The sequence below is a fragment of the Conger conger genome, chromosome 10, assembly GCF_963514075.1.
Source record: "Conger conger chromosome 10, fConCon1.1, whole genome shotgun sequence".
In the NCBI taxonomy this organism is placed as follows: domain Eukaryota; kingdom Metazoa; phylum Chordata; class Actinopteri; order Anguilliformes; family Congridae; genus Conger; species Conger conger.
This window is the reverse complement of record NC_083769.1, coordinates 26,090,015-26,111,669: the sequence shown is the minus strand read 5'-3', so window position 1 is coordinate 26,111,669 and position 21,655 is coordinate 26,090,015. Positions and strand designations below refer to the sequence as shown.

General features: G+C 38.1%; 2 protein-coding genes across 3 annotated transcripts; both read left to right on the top strand.

Annotated features, from left to right (window-relative positions):
- Positions 1 to 360: 360 nt before the first annotated feature.
- LOC133139346 (polymeric immunoglobulin receptor-like) lies at positions 361 to 5,892 on the top strand. The gene is made up of 5 exons (XM_061258812.1): positions 361 to 426; positions 770 to 1,102; positions 1,502 to 1,813; positions 4,326 to 4,458; positions 5,245 to 5,892. The coding sequence occupies exons 1-5, from the start codon at positions 366 to 368 to the stop codon at positions 5,375 to 5,377; spliced, it is 972 nt and encodes a 323-aa protein (XP_061114796.1). The 5' UTR covers positions 361 to 365; the 3' UTR covers positions 5,378 to 5,892.
- A 3,064-nt stretch (positions 5,893 to 8,956) lies between these two features.
- LOC133139621 (membrane cofactor protein-like) lies at positions 8,957 to 21,144 on the top strand. Of its 2 annotated transcripts, none has more exons than XM_061259213.1 (14): positions 8,957 to 9,032; positions 11,657 to 11,852; positions 12,675 to 12,854; positions 13,029 to 13,125; positions 13,377 to 13,453; positions 13,739 to 13,924; positions 14,489 to 14,668; positions 15,047 to 15,226; positions 15,402 to 15,498; positions 15,755 to 15,831; positions 16,117 to 16,302; positions 16,864 to 17,043; positions 17,310 to 17,360; positions 19,067 to 21,144. In XM_061259213.1, the coding sequence occupies exons 2-14, from the start codon at positions 11,762 to 11,764 to the stop codon at positions 19,120 to 19,122; spliced, it is 1,638 nt and encodes a 545-aa protein (XP_061115197.1). In that variant the 5' UTR covers positions 8,957 to 9,032; positions 11,657 to 11,761; the 3' UTR covers positions 19,123 to 21,144. The 2 variants fall into 2 exon arrangements, with proteins under 2 accessions (XP_061115197.1, XP_061115195.1); XM_061259211.1 differs by lacking the exon at positions 8,957 to 9,032 and adding an exon at positions 10,122 to 10,387.
- The last annotated feature ends 511 nt before the right edge of the window (positions 21,145 to 21,655 follow it).

Sequence of the window (21,655 nt, the reverse complement as noted above, 5' to 3'; positions counted from 1 at the left end):
ATGTCCAATCAACCACAGGTGGATTCCAAGTTTTAGACACATAATTAAAAGAATAATTAAAAACACGGCACCACAATTTGGAGTGCCACAGCGAAGGATCTGAATACTTATATAAATTTTTAAGAAATTTGCCGTAAAATCTAAAAACATGTTTTCACTTTGTCATTATAGACTATTGAGTGTAGATTGATGGATAAAAATGCTAATTTATCCATTAAATTATGAAATATACAACACAGTAGTTTGCCAAAAGTGAAAGGGTCTGAATACTTCCTGAAGCCATTGTGTGCAATGGTCTGTACCAGGGGGGAGAAGTAAAACCACAGTCCACTGTCAGACAACATCCTGTATCATATCAGCTTTGCATGCAATTGATGGCTGTGCACTGCTTTCTGTGTGTACTTTGTTTCCTTTTGTTCCTGCAAAGTAAGCATTTTTGATCTAAAAACATCATTTTGTCTTGTTTTGTTTATATTTAATTTAACTTCTATTGTATATTTCAATGTGGATGTATATACATATGCTGTACTTTTAAAGGATTTGCTATTTGTATGTTCACCTCCAATATACTGTATTTTAATGAACTATTCACAAATCATGAGTTATTGATGGAAGAAAGTCAACTGTTAATCAAGATCTCTTTTCAAATGTTTTTTATTTATTTAATGTGTACAAGTGTAAGTGTAAAAAGTAAAATAAAAACAAATATTGATTGAATACAGCCATAGTTTTGTTCATGCCTGTTCTCCAATGCATCTTTCTTTTCCAGGCAGTGTCCAGCTGCAATGTAACCCAAAAAAGGTCCAGGATGTGATTGGGGGTCGTTTTACACTGGTCTGTAGTTATGAAACAAAGCATTTCCTGTTCTCTAAGAAGTACTGGTGTCTTGGGGAGTCCAGGTCTACCTGTGAAATTATTAAGGACACCGAGGGTTACGTCAAAAAGGAGCTGAAGGGTCGCATTGAGATGCGTGATCTACAAAAAAGGGGCTTGGTTGTGATAATGAAAGACCTTCAATTTGCAGACACGGGACACTACTGGGTTGGAATTGATAAAATATATGCAGATATAATGTGTCCGATCAGCATAACAGTGTCTGAAGGTAAGAGGGTTTTACAGTATTTTGCTGTCCCTGCATACATTGGCAGCTTGGCAGCATGCATTTTTGAAGACACACGTTAGTGTACTCACCGCTCACTGACCCGGTACATTGCTTTGTTTGTGGAAATTTCCCAAGTGGAAAAATAAAACAAAGAAACAGATAACAGAAAACAGATAACAGAAAGGCAAACCCTTTAATAGCATTTAGGCTAACACAGCTTACAGACTCACATCATGTGCTTGTTTCAGTCATTTGCTATTTATATGTTTCTTGTTGTTTCCTGTGCAGATTTTAGTGTTGCATGCTAGATTAGCATCACATGCACTTTCAAAGGAAAATATAACTGACCGCTTCATAGATGGGACATGGAAAATATTTTCTTTGATGATTTATTTTTAGTGGCTGTATCTCAGCCTCACCTGCGGTTCCTGAGCCCTGTGCCAGAGACGTGCTGGGGCCGGTCTGTCACGGTCCGGTGTGTGAGTGACCAGGGCACAAATGTACGCTATGGCTGGTACAAGACTGGGGGGTCCAGGGACATCTCGCTGCGGGTCATGGCAGACCTGCAGCTGCACTGCGGCTTTGTTGGAGATGGGGAGGAGTACTACTGCAGTGCCAGCAACAGCGTGAGCAGCAAACGCAGCCCGTCTGTGTCTGTGCTGCTCCTGCGGCCTGCAGAGGAGGACTGCGTCTACATCCTCACTGTCCAGGGTGAGTCATGCATGCCAGCTTCTGGTCTGAACTGTGCCACCTCTGAGGTCTTGTGACCGACATACACAGCAAACTCTCAGCTCTACAATGAAGCAGCTTTACTACTTTAGCATCTTAACATGTTCAGCTGTAGAACTCTAACTCTAGGATGGCAGTGGGTGTCTAATTATTTTCTTAAGGGGAGACAAGGGCGATTTTGGCTGGAATATTTTGAGATAATACGATATTTAGCTTCTACAACTACTGCAGTTTCATAAAATACATGAAACAATGATCAGACACAACTTAGATTTAGATGTTTTAACAGCCACAACATTTTTCCAACTTAACTTATTGATATAGCTACAGAATTTAACATGGTGCTTCTTTACCAAAATAGCTGGTAAATGAGTTATTGGGTAAAATAGTTACTATTTTTAAATATAGGCAGAAGCTCAAACACAGTGAAAGTGGAAGATTGTTTTCTCACTGAAAAGATTTTCTGTATTTGACTGGATACAGATTATTTCAGCTGTGGCTTGTGTGCTTATGAACACAGTTACAACACTGGACAAATCCCCTTTCAAGTTTGAGGACAATATCACCTGTAATGAGCATTCTGCATTGCTTTATCTAATGGATGTCTAGGCAGTTTTTTCCTCAGATAGCAACATGGCGGGAAGATCATAAAAAATAAATACAATAATCGCAAAAATACCATCTTGTATAGGAATATATTCTTTGCGGTCCATTGGTTTTTGTCAAATACTCAACCCTCATCAACAAGTCAAACACATTCCATAATTTCACATGCTATTTATTATTCAAAAGCAGGCTGGCACCTTATTTATAAGCATACTGAAAAATAATGAAATATTTTGAGAATTAATTTAGATGCTCACCGATATAAAATGGGGTCACGTCAATGAAAATGCCCTCTATTGTGTTGTCAACAGTGTTTTCATTGTCTTCCTCAGAAATATTCACTCAGACAAGAGATTCCTTGGATCTCCTCCGAAGGCCCTCTATTTAAACACAGGGATTGCAAAATATTTTTTTTGTTGTAAAACATCAACCTTTGTGGGCATAAAATCTTGAAAATTTGTCTTGAAAATGCTTCACTTTTCTTACACAGGCGATGCAAGCCTAACAAATTATATACGGTTGGAAACGTAATGGTATTAGCTATAATTATTTTTAGTCGTCACTTCAATAACATGCCCGAAGTCGGTTATTTCATGAGCTGAAATCATACTGACACTGATACTGATACTTTTCTTACACACGGAGGGGGGTAACACATTTCTGCAACTAAATTACAAATACTAGTCAGAGACAGTTGTATTGGGCTCGTTAGTGTTCAAGAGAGCCTATAAAAACATAGATAATAGCATTTCTATGTACAAGTACCTTTGTAGGAGTATACAACAGAGAAACGGACAACAATGATAATTCCTCCAGATAAATTCTAAGTAAACAATAGACATTCTATCAACGTTTTTCTGAGTTAGCACATTTTTAGAATGAGAAACTATTATGCCTTTGGTCCGCTGTACACTAGTTGTGAAAAGGACAATGACCTTATTTCTTGCAGTATGTGGGTTTTCTAAATGCAGAGAAGGTGAGGTCCCCCCACACTTGTTTTACCACCCACATGTTACAAAAAAAGGAACTGTTGCTAAAGTAATGGCATGTTAAAATATGCTATACAGGTAGAACCGTGAGTTTTAATGCTTTCAAACGGTACATCCTGTTACCGTAGTGATTACAAATTGCAGGCTGACAAAAGGAATGAATGCAAAAGAAAATACTTGCCCAGCCATGGGTAAAATATATTATATATTTTAAGGGGTTAAATATATTTTGTCATTTATATTTTATGCGAGGGTGGCACGGGTGGTGCAGTGGGTGGCATGGATGGTGCAGTGGGTAGCACTGCAGCCTCACAGCAAGGAGGTCCTGGGTTCAAATCCCCGTCGGCCGAGGCCTCTCTGTGCGGAGTTTGCATGTTCTCCCTGTGTCTGCGTGGGTTTCCTCCGGGTACTCCGGTTTCCTCCCACAGTCCAAAGACATGCAGGTTAGGCTGATTGGATTGCCCGTAGGTATGAGTGTGTGAGTGAATGGTGTGTGTGCCCTGCGATGGACTGGCGACTTGTCCAGGGTGTATTCCTGCCTTTCGCCCAATGTATGCTGGGATAGGCACCAGCCCCCCTGTGACCCTGTTCAGGATAAGCGGGTTAGGATAATGAATTAAGGTATTTTATGTGGACAAGTAGCAACAACAAAAAAAGTGTACTTACAGCATATGTATATAAAATCCCTCAGTAAATTACCGAGTATATCCAGTTATTCAATACATTGAAACCGAAAAATGAAGAGTAACTAAATCCACTGAAAATTATTTTATAATTAAAGAATTTTATCGATTATGTCCATATACAATGTATAAAATTAAACTTAAAAAAAAACATTCTCCCGAAAAGACATGACTTGCCTTTAAAGACATGATGAATGTGTGACCACTCATATTTAGGTGAGCACCAGTACGACTGCTGGGACAGACTGAGAACCAGCACTGCCTTGCCACTGGACACCACAGAATACAGACGCGTTGTCAATCAGTCAACACCTGTCAGTCACAATAAGGAGCTCAATGTCTCCATAAGGTGAGGGCCCAAAGGAAAACCCTTACAGACGGCCACATTGCAAATATAACTTAGAGCATGTGTCAACAATACTTGGATGTTGTGTTGCATCAGTATTACTAAAGCAGTGGTTCCAAAACCTCTCCTCGGATATCCCCAGACAAATCCAGGTATTTGATGTGTTTCGCCTCAAGCATTGACCAAGCCCTTGAGTTGCTTGAGATTGAGAAATACTGAAAGTATCCAAGGAGAGGTGTGAAAACCATTGTACTTGGGTATGTGTCAATGTTGCGCACTATCAAAAGGAACTGTTCTTACGTGAGAATGCAGTGGAAACTGTGTGTACTTGTGTAGCAGCACTAAGACTCCTGTCAGTGCATGTCCTCAGCACGACCACCACAGCACCTTTCATTTTCTGTCACAGAGATGTAGGCATGCGGTCAGAGCGCAGGCGGGCGTGGAGGAGTTGGTGGGGGGTAGGGTGCAGATGGAGAGGAAATGGAGATGGAAAGAAAATGAAACCTATACAGCTCATCTTTCAGCCATTGACAAGGGACTTTCTTACTAAAAAAAACCCTCAAATGAGTTAATTAATTCATCTTAAACCACATGAATACCCAAATTAAGAGTTAGTTCCTCCATCTCCCTGAGTGTGTGTACTCAACATAACAAGGATATGAAAATTACTAAATATATTTCTTCATTATTATCAATAATTTGACATTACAATGTACAGCTGAAATCCCTTTAGGCTTTTATTACATATAAAGTCATTAAAATTATGAATTGATATGCCCTCTCTTCCAGGACAAGGTCGCAGATGCCAGTGTGGTACGAGGTCCTCCGCTGGCTGCTCTTCGTATCTCTGCTGACTGCTCTGTGCCTGGTGCATAGGTACAGCAGAGCTCCACCCGGAAGAGAAATCTGCACCAGCAGCTGATTTGGGCTGCCACCCCAGTGCTTGCCTATACACCTACACCCTATTCAAATGGGAGAACTAAGGCCTGCACCCTAAAAGCTTACCACGACAAAAGCTTATCTCCACTGTGTATACCAGTTAAGTATTTAGACAATGTGCATTTGTATAAGCTATTATTCAGTTTGCTATTGATGTTGTCAATTCAGCACATGCTTTTTTTTCACATTAGCAATTCATTTAAGGGTATTTGTACACTTTCACCATGTAGACATTTCTGCACTTTTTACACATAAGCCTCCATTTCAGGGTGCTATAATTTTTTCGACATACAGTATAAATGTTCAGTAAATGAATAAAATAATTCCTGCTTCAACAATGTTTGGGATCATTGCCCTGCTATAGGATGTAGCACTCAACAATCCAAATTGTTGAGTAAATAATCCACTCTGAGTAGAAGGACCGCTGTGATCAGGCTCTCTTTGTTTCATGTAGCATGGAAAAAAAATCTCAATACCTAACAGTGCTTTTCTCTGAAAGAAAACAGCAATATACTCTGCGTTTTATGCTCTGCGTTTTATGTCAAAACGATATGCTTATGACTTTCTACATTCTAGCCATGTACATATCCTTCATGTTCCTGTGGAATCATCTCTAAAGAAAAACATTTTTATCATATACTGGGCAAAAATAACTATCTATCTGCTGACGAACAAACAGATACAAGCACGCGTAATTATCCCTTGAGCATACACAAGGACGACACGTTGTCGTCCGATGAGTTTGGAGGCATTTGGTAGAACATGAGCTGACACTTATACATAGAATTCATTCTGCTGCTGCTATGAGCAGTTACATCATAAATTCAGACGATGAGCCAGTATCTGTGGCAGCCAAACAAGCCCAAACCATGAGATCCCCACCAACATGTTTTACCGTTTAGGGGGTGGGTGATTTGGTGTAGCCTCTGTAGTTCTGCTTGTGAAGTCTTCTGCAGATGGTAGACAAATCCACAGCTGTTTTTTGTTCTTCATTGTGGTGAGACATCTCCAGTCATCAACTGTAGAGGTCTTCCTTGGCCTATCAGACCCCTTTGCGATTACTGAGCTCACTAGTGCTGTATTTTTAATGATGTTCAAAACTTTTGATTTTGTAAGCCTATAGTTTGGCCTATGTCTCTCACTGTTTTGTCTAATTTCACTGCCTCAAAGTTCGAGAACAAAAAAGCTGAAAGCTCTCTTACACCTGCACTAAATAAGCAATTGAACTCACCTGGCTAATCAGAAACACATATGAAGCCATTTGTCCCATACATTATTGTTCCCTGAAATGGCAATTAAAGAATTGTTTTTGTATGTGCCATGTAATTGAAAACATGTCAAATTATAGAGGACAAATTACTCCATGTGGTTCAATAAAGTATATCTTACAATGCTGTGCAGATGGAGCAAATTCTGTCCTCCATTCAATGCCAGAAGAAGCGGTTGTTGTGGATGACATTGGCATACACAGAATGAGAGTTGTTGTCTACACATTTATATAATACAGTATGTTTGAGCAATAGTTTAATTGTTCTTAAAAGGACATATGCATTGTTTAGCTCACTATGTATTGGCTTGTATGCACCTTCCTTTTAATGAAATCTACTTTAATGAATTTTATTTTATTTTTTCATGAAAACTGTGCTGTTTGACTTATTTTCAGATTTTGAAGAACAATTATATAAAAATCCTAAAACCTGCCTCATTTCCTGGCAAAAAAAGCGGTGCATGACTCACTATACAGATTCAAACAATGTGTGTTTTGGTTGTGCCATAAAAAATATTAGAAATCACAAAATAGATTTCTTTATTTCAACTTATATTTGATATTAATTTATATACTTTATTGAACGAGTGCATCCTGTCACCTTTAATTTGAGGGTATGTACATCCATATTTTACATTTATATTTACATTTTAGTTATTTGGCCGATGCTTTTAATCCAAAGGTTCTTCCACAGGTTAAAGCATCAAATACACAACTAGTAAAATACGCATGAAGGGCAGTTCAAAACATGTCCGGGGATCCGTGTAGGAATTACTTCTTTTTTTACTACTGCTTAAAGTCCCTCCATTTTAGGGTATCCATGGTCATTGTACATTGTACAAAGAAATATATTTATTGTTGTTATTACTTTTATTGTGGTTGTTGTTATGATTGATTGTAATGCATTGGTAATATGAATCTGAAACTATGTCATGCCAAAAAGGCGATTTGAGAAAAAGAGAGAGTGAAAGGGATAGGGAGCTTTGCATTTGAAACGTCACTTTGTACTGAAGTGTGCCAAAGCATGTCAAGGTGGCCACCTAGTGGCCTCTCATGAAAAGTACAGTCAATTATGCAAGTAAGAATCCATGTATGTAGCTGTCACCTTCCATTGAAAATATTGGCAAACTTTTACAAGTCCATTGAGGATATTGTCAACTTTTTTTTAACCCATAGATGCAGTACGTCTTTAATGCATTTGTGGGTCAGATACAACTAGAAAAATATTATTTCTTGATAGGATATGGACATAGTTTTCAATAGATGTATTTTTATTATGCAGAATAATGTGGCATTATTTTAGCACTACAATGTACAACCCAAGTTTCTTTACATATTTACATATTATTTTCTTTTCATTACATAGAAAGTAATTTATATTATGAATTTGTTCATTCAATTGAGACATTTTTTCACATTTTCACATGCCAAGTGACATCACAGTCACAGTATAACCATAGGAGCTTTGTTCTGTATGCATAGTTAAGCATGTCTTGTTGATGAACATCCCAGAAAAAAGAGATAGGACCTCACAGATAAGATGGACTTGTGCGTCAAGTCAAGGCCTCTGAGCGTATTTAAGCTCGCTAGACCACCAGTGGGTTGAAGGTTGCTGTACTGCTTTTTTTGTTTTGCGTTTCACTGATATTCACAATTCAATAAAGCTTCCTCTATGCAAGCGTTTGTTGACTTGGGAGAGTTCCTGTATTGTACTGACTTTGATTCCACTGAGAGAAGCTGGGTCGTACTGTAACAGTTTTAGGATGGGATATGTGAATATCTTCTGAACTGGATCAAAGAGAATCAACAAGTGTGAGTATTATTTTTGCCATTACTAGAAGCACAACAGCTTGTGGTGTAATTGATCAGGATATACGGGCGGCCTGTAGCATAGTGGTTAAGGTAAATGACTGGGACACGCAAGGTCGGTGGTTCCAATCCCGGTGTAGCCTCAATAAAATCTGCACAGCCGTTGGCCCTTGAGCAAGGCCCTTAACCCTGCACTGTTCCAGGGGAGGATTGTCTCCTGCTTAGCCTAATCAACTGTAAGTCGCTCTTGATGAGAGCATCTGCCAAATGCCAGTTGTTACGTTCCACGTATGTATGTCTGTCTGTTTCCCCCTTAAACTCTACAGATCAAGCCATCAACCATTTCCATTCGCTGTTCCTGCTGTCAATCATCATTGCCCTGGTCCCGCCTCCACCAATCACGTCCCTCTGCTTATATAAACTGTGTTGGCTGCCCTATAGGGGGCGATTCTAGACTTGGCTATTCATTCGCTTGAGAACCCTGTTGTGTGTATGTGTGTTCCTCCGTTCTCCTACTCCTACTCCTGTGAATGTGGTTGTCCGTGTGTAGGCCCTGGGGCAGGTAAGACAGAGGCCTCTATACACTGTTGCTGCACGTAGGGAGAAACCATTGTTTAGACACCTGATTGCCAGGTGTCTGACAGGGGTGATTGCCACCTATGTACTTTTGATTATAGAGTAGAGATATATTATTTTGTTCAGTGAACAGTATCTCTTTGGTTTTGTTAATTTAATTGATTTGGCAACACCCAGGTCCCTTGGCCTCGTATCCCATGTGTCTGTCTTGTGAATTTTTGTAAATAGCACCGCCACTGTAATTTTTGTAAATACACTTATTGCACCTCAAACCATTTTTCACTCCAATAACGCTCAAATACATCCTCCCGGCGATTTTATTTCATTATAATTTTGTTGCGTACTCCCTCCTACCCCTGGACGCCTGAGAACGTAACACCAGTAATGTAATATGAAAACTTGATCAAGTGGCTTTTTCATTCTTCATTCTTCTAGCTAAATAGAGGAGTTCAGGACTCCGCTTGAGAGGGCATAGTAGAATTGGCAGGGTACCCACCGTGAATATTTGTTCACATATTTTTTAAATGCATTGGTTTCAGAAGCTGTTGCAGAATTAATCAGATAATGGTAGCTTTGTTTTGATATTCAAATTGGCTAGTTTATCCTTTAGCAACATGACAAGTGTCTTTCTGGTTAATATTAATACAATCATGTGTTGCCAGTGAATCCTTATGTAATCTGTCCATAAGACCTTTCCCCAGACCTCTATAGGTTATTTTAGCTACTTCTAAAACATATAGACTGGCCATCATGTTTCAGTGGCTTGCATTTTGCAGTGTAGCCTTTGTAGTTATGTTTGTGAAGTCTTTCTGCTGACAGTAACACTTTACAATAAGGGTATACAACTCATGCTGAAATAATATGACTTCCGGTTTTCATGCATGAATTAATGTATGTTATAGAATTATTGGATCTTATCGCATTACAGCAACTAAAGATTGGATAATGTAGGGGCTACATCGCCCAGTGTATATAAATGGAATAGAAGACAGTAACAGAGCGCCACACCCCGGAAATTGCCCGCAGGTATTTTATTGCTCAATTCAAGACAAAGACGCAATACAAATATATACGACATATTGTAAAACTGCCAAACCTTTCACTCGGGGGTTGAGCATCGAGATATTTTGAGGTTTTTGCTGACGCAAGCTGTAGCCCAGAGAACTCTGCTGTGTCCAAGATAGTTGCATTTTGTTCTGTGCACGTAGAGGAATTGTACCCCAGCCACAATTTGCTAATGAAGAATGCGGTATCTCCAAATCATCTGATTCGGATAGTAGACATTTAATCCTTTGGAGAGCAAGCTTTATAACCGGATGTCTGCGCACCTGACTCACTACGGTACGTTAGCTGGATTTTTGAATTTATGTTAGCGATCATACCGGGATATGCGGTGTGGTGTTGTTCGTACTAGTACGTCGTGAACTAGAAAATCCTCTCGCTCTAATATTCGTTCACGTCATGTATAGCATATAGCGAACGTCAGGTAGTAGGCGGTAATGGTTGTTATTGAAATATTGTGAACTACGAATCATCGAAGCCATACCTATTATCAGAAATAGCCGCAGTAGGAGTGCTAGGTAGCGGGGTGGCATACAGTGATAGTGCCCACAACCTTCTATTTGCAAGACCAGCTCTTTAACATTAGATTATGCTACACTACTGTCGAGCGTGGCATTTGCATCATATTTGAATCTACATCACCCCGTGGAGAATATTCTACTGTGTAGCCTCCGGTTATCGACTGTAATGTGCAAAAATGTGGACACACCTGGTCAAAACGCCTTTTGCTATTATTATCTTCACTCAGTGAGCACTATATTCGGTATTTATTAGTCTTATTTTTTAGACTCACCAAACCTTGCCTAAAATTTGAGAAAGGTCTACTGTTTACCTGTGTGCCGTTTAGAGTTCAGGCTAGCTTTTGATCAAACATTCATTGTAACAGGCATTTAAACCAGGGGTGCCCATATTTTAGCACCGTATTGTAACAGCAGTGGAATAAGTGAAATATATTTGGGTTATTATGAATCAGTGTACACACAAAGCACGTGGAATTTGAGTAAATTTTGGAGCGTCAAATATTTTTTCATGAAAGCAGGGGAAAACCTAAAAACGTGTACACAATTTGCGGTCTACTTTCAGATTATGAAAAAACTGCTCGGAAAAAAGTTTAATATTGCATTGCGTGCTACATCAGCGTCACTTGGTGTATGACTTGCAAACTTCTAAGTAGATATTTTGGGTAAACAGAGCCACAAAGGAAATGATGTCAAGTAAATTATTTATTCTGTTTGTAGCCTGCGTGAGGATGTTGGTTGAGGTTGGGTTGTGCTAAACGAAAGGAAAAAATGTTTCTTTTTTATGTTAATTAAGAGAGAGAATCTGCTAAAATAAAATTTCTTCTTGGTGTTGCAAATGAGTCACAGAACAAGGTTTGTAGGTTTTTGAACAAAAATTCTTAAATTTAAAAATCTTTTTTGTATACTACACCCAAAAAATAATTGAATCTGATTCATGGCTTATGGAAGTTATTATGGCTATGTTGATTGTGACGTTTTAATGTAGATAATATTGTAAAATAATTTTCTCCCTTTTGGTTCTTTATAGAAAGTGTATAGATGTACTGAAAAATCATCCCCACTTGGAAGACCTGTCCTGTGAAAAGAAAGCAACCTTGCTCATAGCTTCTTCTTCACAAGAAAGTGCTGGATAATGTTCCGCTTTGAAATTTCCTGTAACCGTTTTCTGCGGTTATGGGTATTGGCTTTATTATGCCTTACTCTTGCTGCTGTCCATTCACATGGTACGATTGTTTTGCAGTTCAGTGAGTTTATCCACCCCTAGCATGATACTAGGCAACCTGTGTAACATACTGTATAAAATGTGGCCCATCCAGTCACCTACGATTATCATAGCCACAAAAACTACTTCACTGCTGCAACAGAGATATAAAGTATACAGTATATGCAGTAGAACCTCATAGAATTCAGCATTTTGGCAATGGGGGTTGTTTAAACTTTGAAATGGTCAGAGATATGAAGGTTAGGTTTTTTATTAAAAATTTAAATTTTAGTCATTTAATAATAATAATAATTGTTATTTAGCTGATGCTTTTATCCAAAATGACTTACAATTAATTAAGCAGGGGACAATCCCCCCTTGGGTAATGTGGGGTTAAGGGCCTTGCTTAAGGGCCCAATAGCTGTGGGGATGGTATCGTGGCTACACCAGGGCCTGAACTACGAACCTTTCGGGTGCTAGTCATTCATTGGAATTGTTATTTGCATTTGCTTTAGCCTTATTTTTCAGACAGGCTCTAAAAGTTTTTAAAACACCATTTATTCAAATCTTGTCATGCATTTTAGTTGTAGCCATGGTAGAAGAGATATCATTCTGTCATTCCATATGTTCTTGTGTATGCATAGCATGTTGTGGTTTATACTGTACTTGTCTCTATGCAGTGTATGTAATAGATGCTATGAATAGCATGTTTAGCCCGGCTTTTTTGCTGTTGCATGTTCGCTTGAATTATGTTTAAGAGGATAAGACGGTGCTAATTTGCCTTTGGTAAATAAAAAGTGTAATTGCGAGCCTTATTATTTAGCTTTTTCTGCTTCTCCTGTAGCGCAATGTCCTCAACCTGGGACACAAGGCAATGCTGTCCCATCGAGTCCCATTGAAGAGGAATATTCAGATGGCTCCAAAATTACTTATGAGTGCATCCCAGGTTATGTGAGACAGAGCGGATCCTCAACTATAACCTGCAACAATGGGACATGGAGCAGACTGACACTAATATGTGAAAGTAATTCCTAAAAACATCCTAAAGCAAAGGCTCTGTAACCACCGTTTACACTGAACACCCTTCTTTGTCTCTTTAGTTCCTTTTGCAAGAACTGGCAGTTTCTTCCTCATTCTCTCTTGAGTTTTGTTTTTTTCAAAGCAGAGCTGAATGTTAACGTAGGCCTATGTCTTCCAGAAAAATCCTGTGGCCCTCCACCTGATGTGTTAAATGGACAATGGGTTGGTAATGACATTGAATTTGGTGCAACAGTTACACTTAAGTGTAATACAGGGTGAGTACACCCTATGTTTCTCAGCACTGGTTTCCAAATTGGTACAAATTGTCTCCTCAACCACAAATATCCCAGCCAGGGCAGGTTAAATATGGTTTATTCATGAATCTAGAAGTAGATTTATTTTTGGAGAAGCCAAGCCTTTAGTTTATTGGTTTACTGCAGCAAGGTTTTTCAGTTTGTTCTTCCAAAGTGTAAATTCAGTATGATGGACTTGTCATGGAGGTAAATTTGTATTTCTTTGTCTTCAGCTACAAGGTTGGTGGACGATTTTCGACTATGCAGTGTGAGGTTGGCGGCTGGAATGGGAATGGATTTGTATGTGAGGGTAAGAAACGCACTGCTTCATTTTGTTTTTTATATGATAAGTCAATATGTGCCATAATGATACTGTTATCTGTCATATCAGTGTTAACATAGTGTGCAATAGATGTATTAATGTATCGTAGTGTTCTCTTCAATATTAAAAAATTAAGATTGTGTTGAGGCAGCCACTGTGTACATCCACTCAGAGAGCATTCAATGTCCATAATTCCCTTTTAGGGATAACATTCATGTGAAATGGGAACCATGATGATGTGTTTTCAGAAGATTTTCTCTTTCATTCCAACAGCTGTGAAATGTCCTCTGCCCCCTAATATCCCGAATGGTATATTCTCACCAAGCGAGGACAAGGAATATTTGTTGTACGGGCAATCGGTTGCTTATTCTTGTGAGAAGACCTACACCCTTTTTGGGAACTCACAGCTGACATGTACAGAAAATGGAACATATAATGCAGATCCCCCTGAGTGCCGAAGTATGAAATATTTTATGTTTCTGTTTCTATCTGTGTTTTAAAAAAGTGTTTAAGTATTGTAATAACAAATGAAATTTCCTGAACCACTTGGAGTCATTCCATGTGAAAAAATTCAGAAAAACCTCCCATTTTCTTGTAATTGTTTATATTTGTTACTTTTTATGAATTATGAAAGACTGCAAAGTGTTTTTAGTTGAATTCTACTTAGGTTCTGAGTTATGCCCCTTTACAGATCATAAATAATAGCAAAAAATACACTCGCAAATCATTTCATTTTAGAGCATTTTCAGCAGTCTGTAAGTCCTGTTCTAATAAAGGTATTATCACCAAAATTGGGGTGTACATCCCCCCTCATAGATTCAGGTATTGTCTTGATTTCTGTTGGTTCTAACGATAAAAGAATCATCTGAGTTCCAAAAATACTAAAATATGCTGTTATGAGTGTTTTCTTTGCATATTTATAGTGCCAAATTTGGGGTTTGAAGTATTTTAGTTATTTAAAGAGGCATAACTAAAAATAATTAAAATTCAAGTAAAAAATCTTTTATTCTTTTTTTTTTGCAGAAGTAAACTGTCCACAGCCTGAGGTACAGTTTGGGACACGGGTTGAAGGTGGTCCACCACCCTACGGCCAGAAATCCTTCATTGTTTATAAATGCAATGAAGGCTATGAAATGAGCGGCTCATCAAGAATTGTCTGTGAAGACAATATTTGGGTGCCGAAGCCTCCAGTTTGCCAGAAAGGTAAGACCAATTTCACTAACAATATATTTGACTTAATTATGTCAGTTATAATTACAATTCATCTATCTAACTCTTCCATGAAATTTAACTCATCTTCATTTTTTTGACTACATTTCTAATGGCATTCTGTCATTCCATATGTTCTTGTGTATGCATAGCATGTTGTGGTTTATACTGTACTTGTCTCTATGCAGTGTATGTAATAGATGCTATGAATAGCATGTTTAGCCCGGCTTTTTCGCTGTTGCATGTTCGCTTGAATTATGTTTAAGAGGATAAGACAGTGCTAATTTGCCTTTGGTAAACAATAAAAAGTGTAATTGCCAATATACCTGTTTTTCCAAGCCTTATTATTTAGCTTTTTTTCGCCTTCTGTAGCGCAATGTCCTCAACCTGGGAGACAAGGCAATGCTGTCCCATCGAGTGCCATTGAAGAGGAATATTCAGATGGCTCCAAAATTACTTATGAGTGCATCCCAGGTTATGTGAGACAGAGCGGATCCTCAACTATAACCTGCAACAATGGGACATGGAGCAGACTGACACTAATATGTGAAAGTAATTCCTAAAAACGTCCTAAAGCAAAGGCTCTGTAACCACCGTTTACACTGAACACCCTTCTTTGTCTCTTTAGTTCCTTTTGCAAGATTGGCAGTTTCTTCCTCATTCTCTCTTGAGTTTTGTTTTTTTCAAAGCTGAGCTGAATGTTAACGTAGGCCTATGTGTCTTCCAGAAAAATCCTGTGGCCCTCCACCTGATGTGTTAAATGGACAATGGGTTGGTAATGACATTGAATTTGGTGCAACAGTTACACTTAAGTGTAATACAGGGTGAGTACACCCTATGTTTCTCAGCACTGGTATCCAAATTGGTACAAATTGTCTCCTCAACCACAAATATCCCAGCCAGGGCAGGTTAAATATGATTTATTCATGATTACTTGCAGTAGAAGTAGATTTATTTTTGGAGAAGCCAAGCCTTCAGTTTATTGGTTTACTGCAGCAAGGTTTTTCAGTTTGTTCTTCCAAAGTGTAAATTCAGTATGATGGACTTGTCATGGAGGTAAATTTGTATTTTTGTCTTCAGCTACAAGGTTGGTGGACGATTTTCGACTATGCAGTGTGAGGTTGGCGGCTGGAATGGGAATGGATTTGTATGTGAGGGTAAGAAACGCACTGCTTCATTTTGTTTTTTATATGATAAGTCAATATGTGCCATAATGATACTGTTATCTGTCATATTAGTGTTAACATAGTGTGCAATAGATGTATTAATGTATCGTAGTGTTCTCTTCAGTATTAAAAAATTAAGATTGTGTTGAGGCAGCCACTGTGTACATCCACTCAGAGAGCATTCAATGTCCATAATTCCCTTTTAGGGATAACATTCATGTGAAATGGGAACCATGAAGATGTGTTTTCAGAAGATTTTCTCTTTCATTCCAACAGCTGTGAAATGTCCTCTGCCCCCTAATATCCCGAATGGTATATTCTCACCAAGCGAGGACAAGGAATATTTGTTGTACGGGCAATCGGTTGCTTATTCTTGTGAGAAGACCTACACCCTTTTTGGGAACTCACAGCTGACATGTACAGAAAATGGAACATATAATGCAGATCCCCCTGAGTGCCGAAGTATGAAATATTTTATGTTTCTGTTTCTATCTGTGTTTTAAAAAAATGTTTAAGTATTGTAATAACAAATGAAATTTCCTGAACCACTTGGAGTCATTCCATGTGAAAAAATTCAGAAAAACCCCATTTTCTTGTAATTGTTTATATTTGTTGCTTTTTATGAATTATGAAAGACTGCAAAGTGTTTTTCTGTGAATTCTACTTAGGTTCTGAGCTATGCCCCTTTACAAATCATAAATAATAGCAAAAAATGCACTCGCAAATCTTTTCATTTTAGAGCATTTTCAGCAGTCTGTAAATCCTGTTCTAATAAAGGTATTATCACCAAAATTGGGGTGTACATCTCCACCCATAGATTCAGGTATTGTCTTGATTTCTGTTGGTTCTAACGATAAAAGAATCATCTGAGTTCCAGAAATACTAAAATATGCTGTTATGAGTGTTTTCTTTGCATATTTAAAGTGGCAAATTTGAGGTTTGAAGTATTTTAGTTATTTAAAGAGGCATAACTAAAAATAATTAAAATTCAAGTAAAAAATCTTTTTTTCTTTTTTTTTGCAGAAGTAAACTGTCCACAGCCTGAGGTACAGTTTGGGACACGGGTTGAAGGTGGTCCACCACCCTACGGCCAGAAATCCTTCATTGTTTATAAATGCAATGAAGGCTATGAAATGAGCGGCTCATCAAGAATTACCTGTGAAGACAATATTTGGGTGCCGAAGACTCCAGTTTGCCAGAAAAGTAAGACTCATTTCAATATTTCGAATTCATCTATCTCTTCTGTGAAATTTAACTAATCTTTGCAGATGGCTGATGGCCATCTCTGACACAGAGAGCCATTCAACAAGTTTATATTATCATTTTGTTATGGGTATTTAAAAATGCATGCTAGTTTTGGCTACAGTACATTTGGCCTTGTCTTGTCATTATTTGTTCTTAACACTGAAAGTAAATGCCTTTGTTGTTACTGTCTTTCATTAAGTGAAATATTGTTTATTATCTGTCAGGTGGCGCATCATGTACTGGTTCATTCTGTACTGAAGTTTACAGTGCCCTTGGTAAGTCACATTGCTCAAACTTATTTTTATGTTCCAATCAAATGTAAATGGTAATGAGCTGATAAGTATTTTTTTTGTATGTACCACTGCCAGAACCACCTTGTTGGTGCTTTATCTTGAGCCATTTCTAAAAAAGTGTTTAGCCTGTAGAAGATTCTGAACACCCCTTAAAGGTACAATAGGTAAGGTTTTTGTGTTAAAACATTGTTACAAGACCATTGTAAATCCCTTCCTTTCATTGAAAAAGGCTGACATGTTGACTCACCCCCTGCCTGTATTTATAGTCCTTAAATTCGGGTGTACATTTGTCGGGCTGTTAAATGTATCAAAACATTGTACAGCTGTACAGCAATTAAAGCTCATTGGTTGAAAAATGGTTCCAAATGCCACAGCATTGTTTTTTAAAAAAACAATACCAGTTTGTTATCGTTAGCAACAAGCAAATTAGCTATAGTTAGCTTGAAGAATTTACAAATATCCACTTCCGATAAAATATAGGCAATACGAACAGTAGCGATTGCACAAGCGTTATGCTTCAGGTGGTACATTCGGGAAGCTGGTCATCACTGATTTGCTTTTTATAGCGAACTGGTATTGTTAAGAAATAGATAAGCTAGATAACTAGATACGCAATAGTATACAGAGTTCAGTGAAGTGAGTTCTGGAGTGCAATTTGGGTAGCTACACGTTTCTTTTCTCTTTATTTGTTCAATCATCCTTAAACCTTTATTTCTCTCAAACTAAGTTGCAGTTGCATCGTTTGTGGTAGACTATCATATCTTAGTTATACAGCCAGCTAGTTACGTAGCCTAATAACTTGCTTGCTCACAATATAGTTGGTTAGCTAAAGTGAAAACTATAAATAGAAAACATGGCAGGGACTGTTGCGTTTATCACTGTCAGCTTTCCAAAACAGTGCACAAGAACAAGAACTGTATAATAACAATTTACATTGTGCATTATATTCATAGACTGTGGGAAGCATAAACAGTGTTGTGATTTGAGGTTGTCTGTTGTTGCAATTCCTCTCTTGACTGTTAGGAGTCCGAAATTACCTATTGTACCTTTAAGGCCATCAGAAATTTTGTTTGGGAGTTTCATCTCCCTGACTTCACAACATCCATTTCTGGACTGTCACATGAAATGTTTAGCTTGATATCCCTGGAGGGTAGGGTCCAGTTAAACAGTGAACTATTTTAGAGTGGATAAATGGTACTGGAGTACTGGAAGCACCCAACACACACTGCATGCATCTGCAAGTTTGGGCCTGCATGTGGTACACCATGTGACTTAATTTCCCTGGTCACAATAGTGTAAAGATGTTCAGATTAATGTGATGTCAGGACATTTCTGTTTTCATCTTCTTACTAGACACAGCAAAAATGTAATTTCATAGCTGTGAGATTTTGTAATAATGTATCAATTGGAGACAGAAAGAATGAGTAATGAATTGTAATAAGGGTTTCATTGAAACCCAGCATGGTCTGTCTTATTGCACAACCTGTCTTACTGCGCCAAAACTTCTTCCTGTCCTGAGCTGAGATTACTCATTTATTGCCTTTATCTAGCTCTGATCCAGGTGACGCTTGATTTGTCTTGAATGTCAGTGTTGCCAAGGACTCACCCTTATCTCACAGCTAACGCAGGGCCACAGGAAATGCACTGTGAAGAATTGACTTTAGTCAATCTGTTCTTATTTGTTCCAGTTCAGAGAGTTGTGCTGGCGCTGCTCATACCTGTTGGCCTGCATCTCTCCCTGTGAGAGCTACTGGCCATGGTGTGACCTCACAGACATCCCTTGTCTCCCCGGACATCCCCATCCTCACAGCAGAATGTAATCCCTTTCTGTCGCACTTTGGATGCAGTGGAGTCTCTGACCATGCTTATAGTTCCACACTTTCCCTATCTTGCTGAGTGCCACTTAGTTTGAAAAATCCTTCAAACACACAGAACATTGTGCAGTACATTTTTATATAATAGTCTTGTAATTTGACAAAAAATAGGATGAAGATGATGAAGAAATGTATTTAATGTAATTTATTTTCACTATTATTTCATTTTTTTTATTTGCCTTGTGTTGTGTTCAGTATTTACCAGCATATCAATCAGAATGGGCTGATTTTTATTTTGGTTTGATTCTCTCTCTTTTATTGACATTGGGAATGGGCATGATTTGCCGTTATCCCGATAGTATTCCATGATCCATTGTTTTTGTTCTTAATTGAGATTGCAGTTTTATCCATGGAGAAATGGATTCTACATTAGCATCTTTGATTGCACTGTGGGTATGTCTGCGAGTACTAAAGCACCTTATGCACCACTGATTTGCACTAGAATGGATGTAGCATAGCTGGTCCTGTGTACATAGTCGTTAAGATATAGTCGGCAAGGTTTTCAAAACTCCATGTGCAGATCAGTTCATCTCATAGTGCACTTTTTCTGTTTAAGAAAAAAACATTTGGCAATAATTGAGATCTGATAGTGGAATCTGACAGTCCCTTTATAGGGTGCACAGTCTTATAATCTATAAATCTATAATGTCATTTAATCCCAAATTTAAAAATACTCATATCTGGAATAAACTTTCATTGTACTTCAAGTATTCTACTTGAGATATACCTAAGCATGCTATTTTATTCACATGGGAATTTCAGGGGAAATCTCGATTCAAATCCACATACATTTACATTTACATTTTACATTTTAGTCATTTGGCAGACGCTTTTAATCCAAAGCGATTTACAAGTGCATAGGTTACATGGGTTAATCTAGGGGTGTCAAACTCCAGTCCTGGAGGACCGTAGTGTTGTTTTTGGTGTGTTTCAGCACGATTCAGCAGATTAGTCTTTAATTGGCTAAAGAGGCCACACACCTTGTTCTCAAGGCCTGCTGATAGAAAGGAAACCACAATACCTGCAGACACTGTGGCCCTCCAGGCCCCCCTTTGACACTCCTGGGTTAAATGGATTCTTCATTGTCATTGTAACAGTAATTGTTATACAGGTTCCTCTTTTTCAACTATGTGCCTCACATACCTGTGCTTGTTGGATCAACTGCTGAACTGCCCTTGGAATTTGAAATCTGTGAGTCACACATTGATAAGAATGAATTTGCAAGAGCTGCATTATACATTGTTTATTGTACAGGGCAGGTCCCACGTTATCAAGGTCAGGGCTGCCCAACCCTGTTCCTGGAAATCTGACGTAGGTTTTCACTCTAACCCTAAAGTGGGAATGACTCCTAATTTGTCATTAGTCTCCATACAATAGACGTTCTGCCCACACGGATATGTTTTTCTGTTGAAATGAACACCTACAGGAAGGTAGAAGTCCATGGACAGGGTTGGGCAGCCCTGATCTATTGTACTCCCTCAGAGTCATAAAGGGATTAAAGTATAAAGTATATAAAAAATATATATAAATTTCTCTGTGCTGCTAATAGTGAAATAAATATTAAGAGCATTATTACCAAATATTAGCAAGTATTTAGAGTGCAAGAGTGACAAGTAATGAAGAATTTCAGAATTGGACAGAAATTACTGGTCTTTTGCCAGTGCTTGGCCATTTGAAAGCCTGGCAAAACATACAAAATGTTACTTTCTGTGCTAGCCAGAAAAACTGCAGATGTCACCGCAGCAGGAGTAGAGTTGGTATATTCATAAAGATGTAAAATCATTCCATGGATGGCATATGTTATAATGCTGTCAAACAAATTAAGTATTAACGCATATTAAATGGTCACTATTCTTCTCACGTTCCAATAAAAACCTTTTGAAGTAAACAAATTGTCTGTCTACTCTGACCTGGTTGGCCCAATAACTATCCAGTCCTTTTACAGAAAGTATTTTATTGTGGCTTGAAATCATTTGGGCTGTATTGGTGTTGGTAGAAACTAATTCTGTTCTTAAGTTACAGTCAATCTCTTGATCAATTAAAATAGGTGAAAAACAGCATGTCAAGGATAACAAAGGTATTATTAGTGACATGTTACTACTGAGGGACGGGGGGGGGGGTGTGTTGATGAAGGAAATTTTATGTAGAATACATTCGATGATCTAGCCTCGAATAAAATGAGTGTGGGCCTAATTCAGACAAAACCCTATACTGTGAATCAAGACTGCTACCTAGTGGCTTTTCAAAGCAAAAGTGCTTTTTTTTTGCACAGTGAGTAGCTGTAGTATAAGATGCAAAACCTTTGTATTATAGATAAATGATCATAGATATTTTAGATAAATGATTCACTATATTTACATCAAAATAGAAGTCAAGCTAAATGCATAATTTCTCATAAACATT

What these genes read in the sequence shown, in the direction of transcription:
- LOC133139621 (XM_061259213.1), top strand. Translation starts at nt 11,762, where the DNA reads ATGTTCCGCTTTGAAATTTCCTGTAACCGTTTTCTGCGGTTATGGGTA. An exon ending in TGCTGCTGTCCATTCACATG is followed by an intron (nt 11,853 to 12,674) that starts GTACGATTGTTT and finishes CTTCTCCTGTAG; the next exon opens with CGCAATGTCCTCAACCTGGG. An exon ending in TGAAGTTTACAGTGCCCTTG is followed by an intron (nt 17,361 to 19,066) that starts GTAAGTCACATT and finishes TATTTGTTCCAG; the next exon opens with TTCAGAGAGTTGTGCTGGCG.
- LOC133139346 (XM_061258812.1), top strand. Translation starts at nt 366, where the DNA reads ATGCAATTGATGGCTGTGCACTGCTTTCTGTGTGTACTTTGTTTCCTT. An exon ending in TTTCCTTTTGTTCCTGCAAA is followed by an intron (nt 427 to 769) that starts GTAAGCATTTTT and finishes TTTCTTTTCCAG; the next exon opens with GCAGTGTCCAGCTGCAATGT. An exon ending in CAGCATAACAGTGTCTGAAG is followed by an intron (nt 1,103 to 1,501) that starts GTAAGAGGGTTT and finishes ATTTATTTTTAG; the next exon opens with TGGCTGTATCTCAGCCTCAC.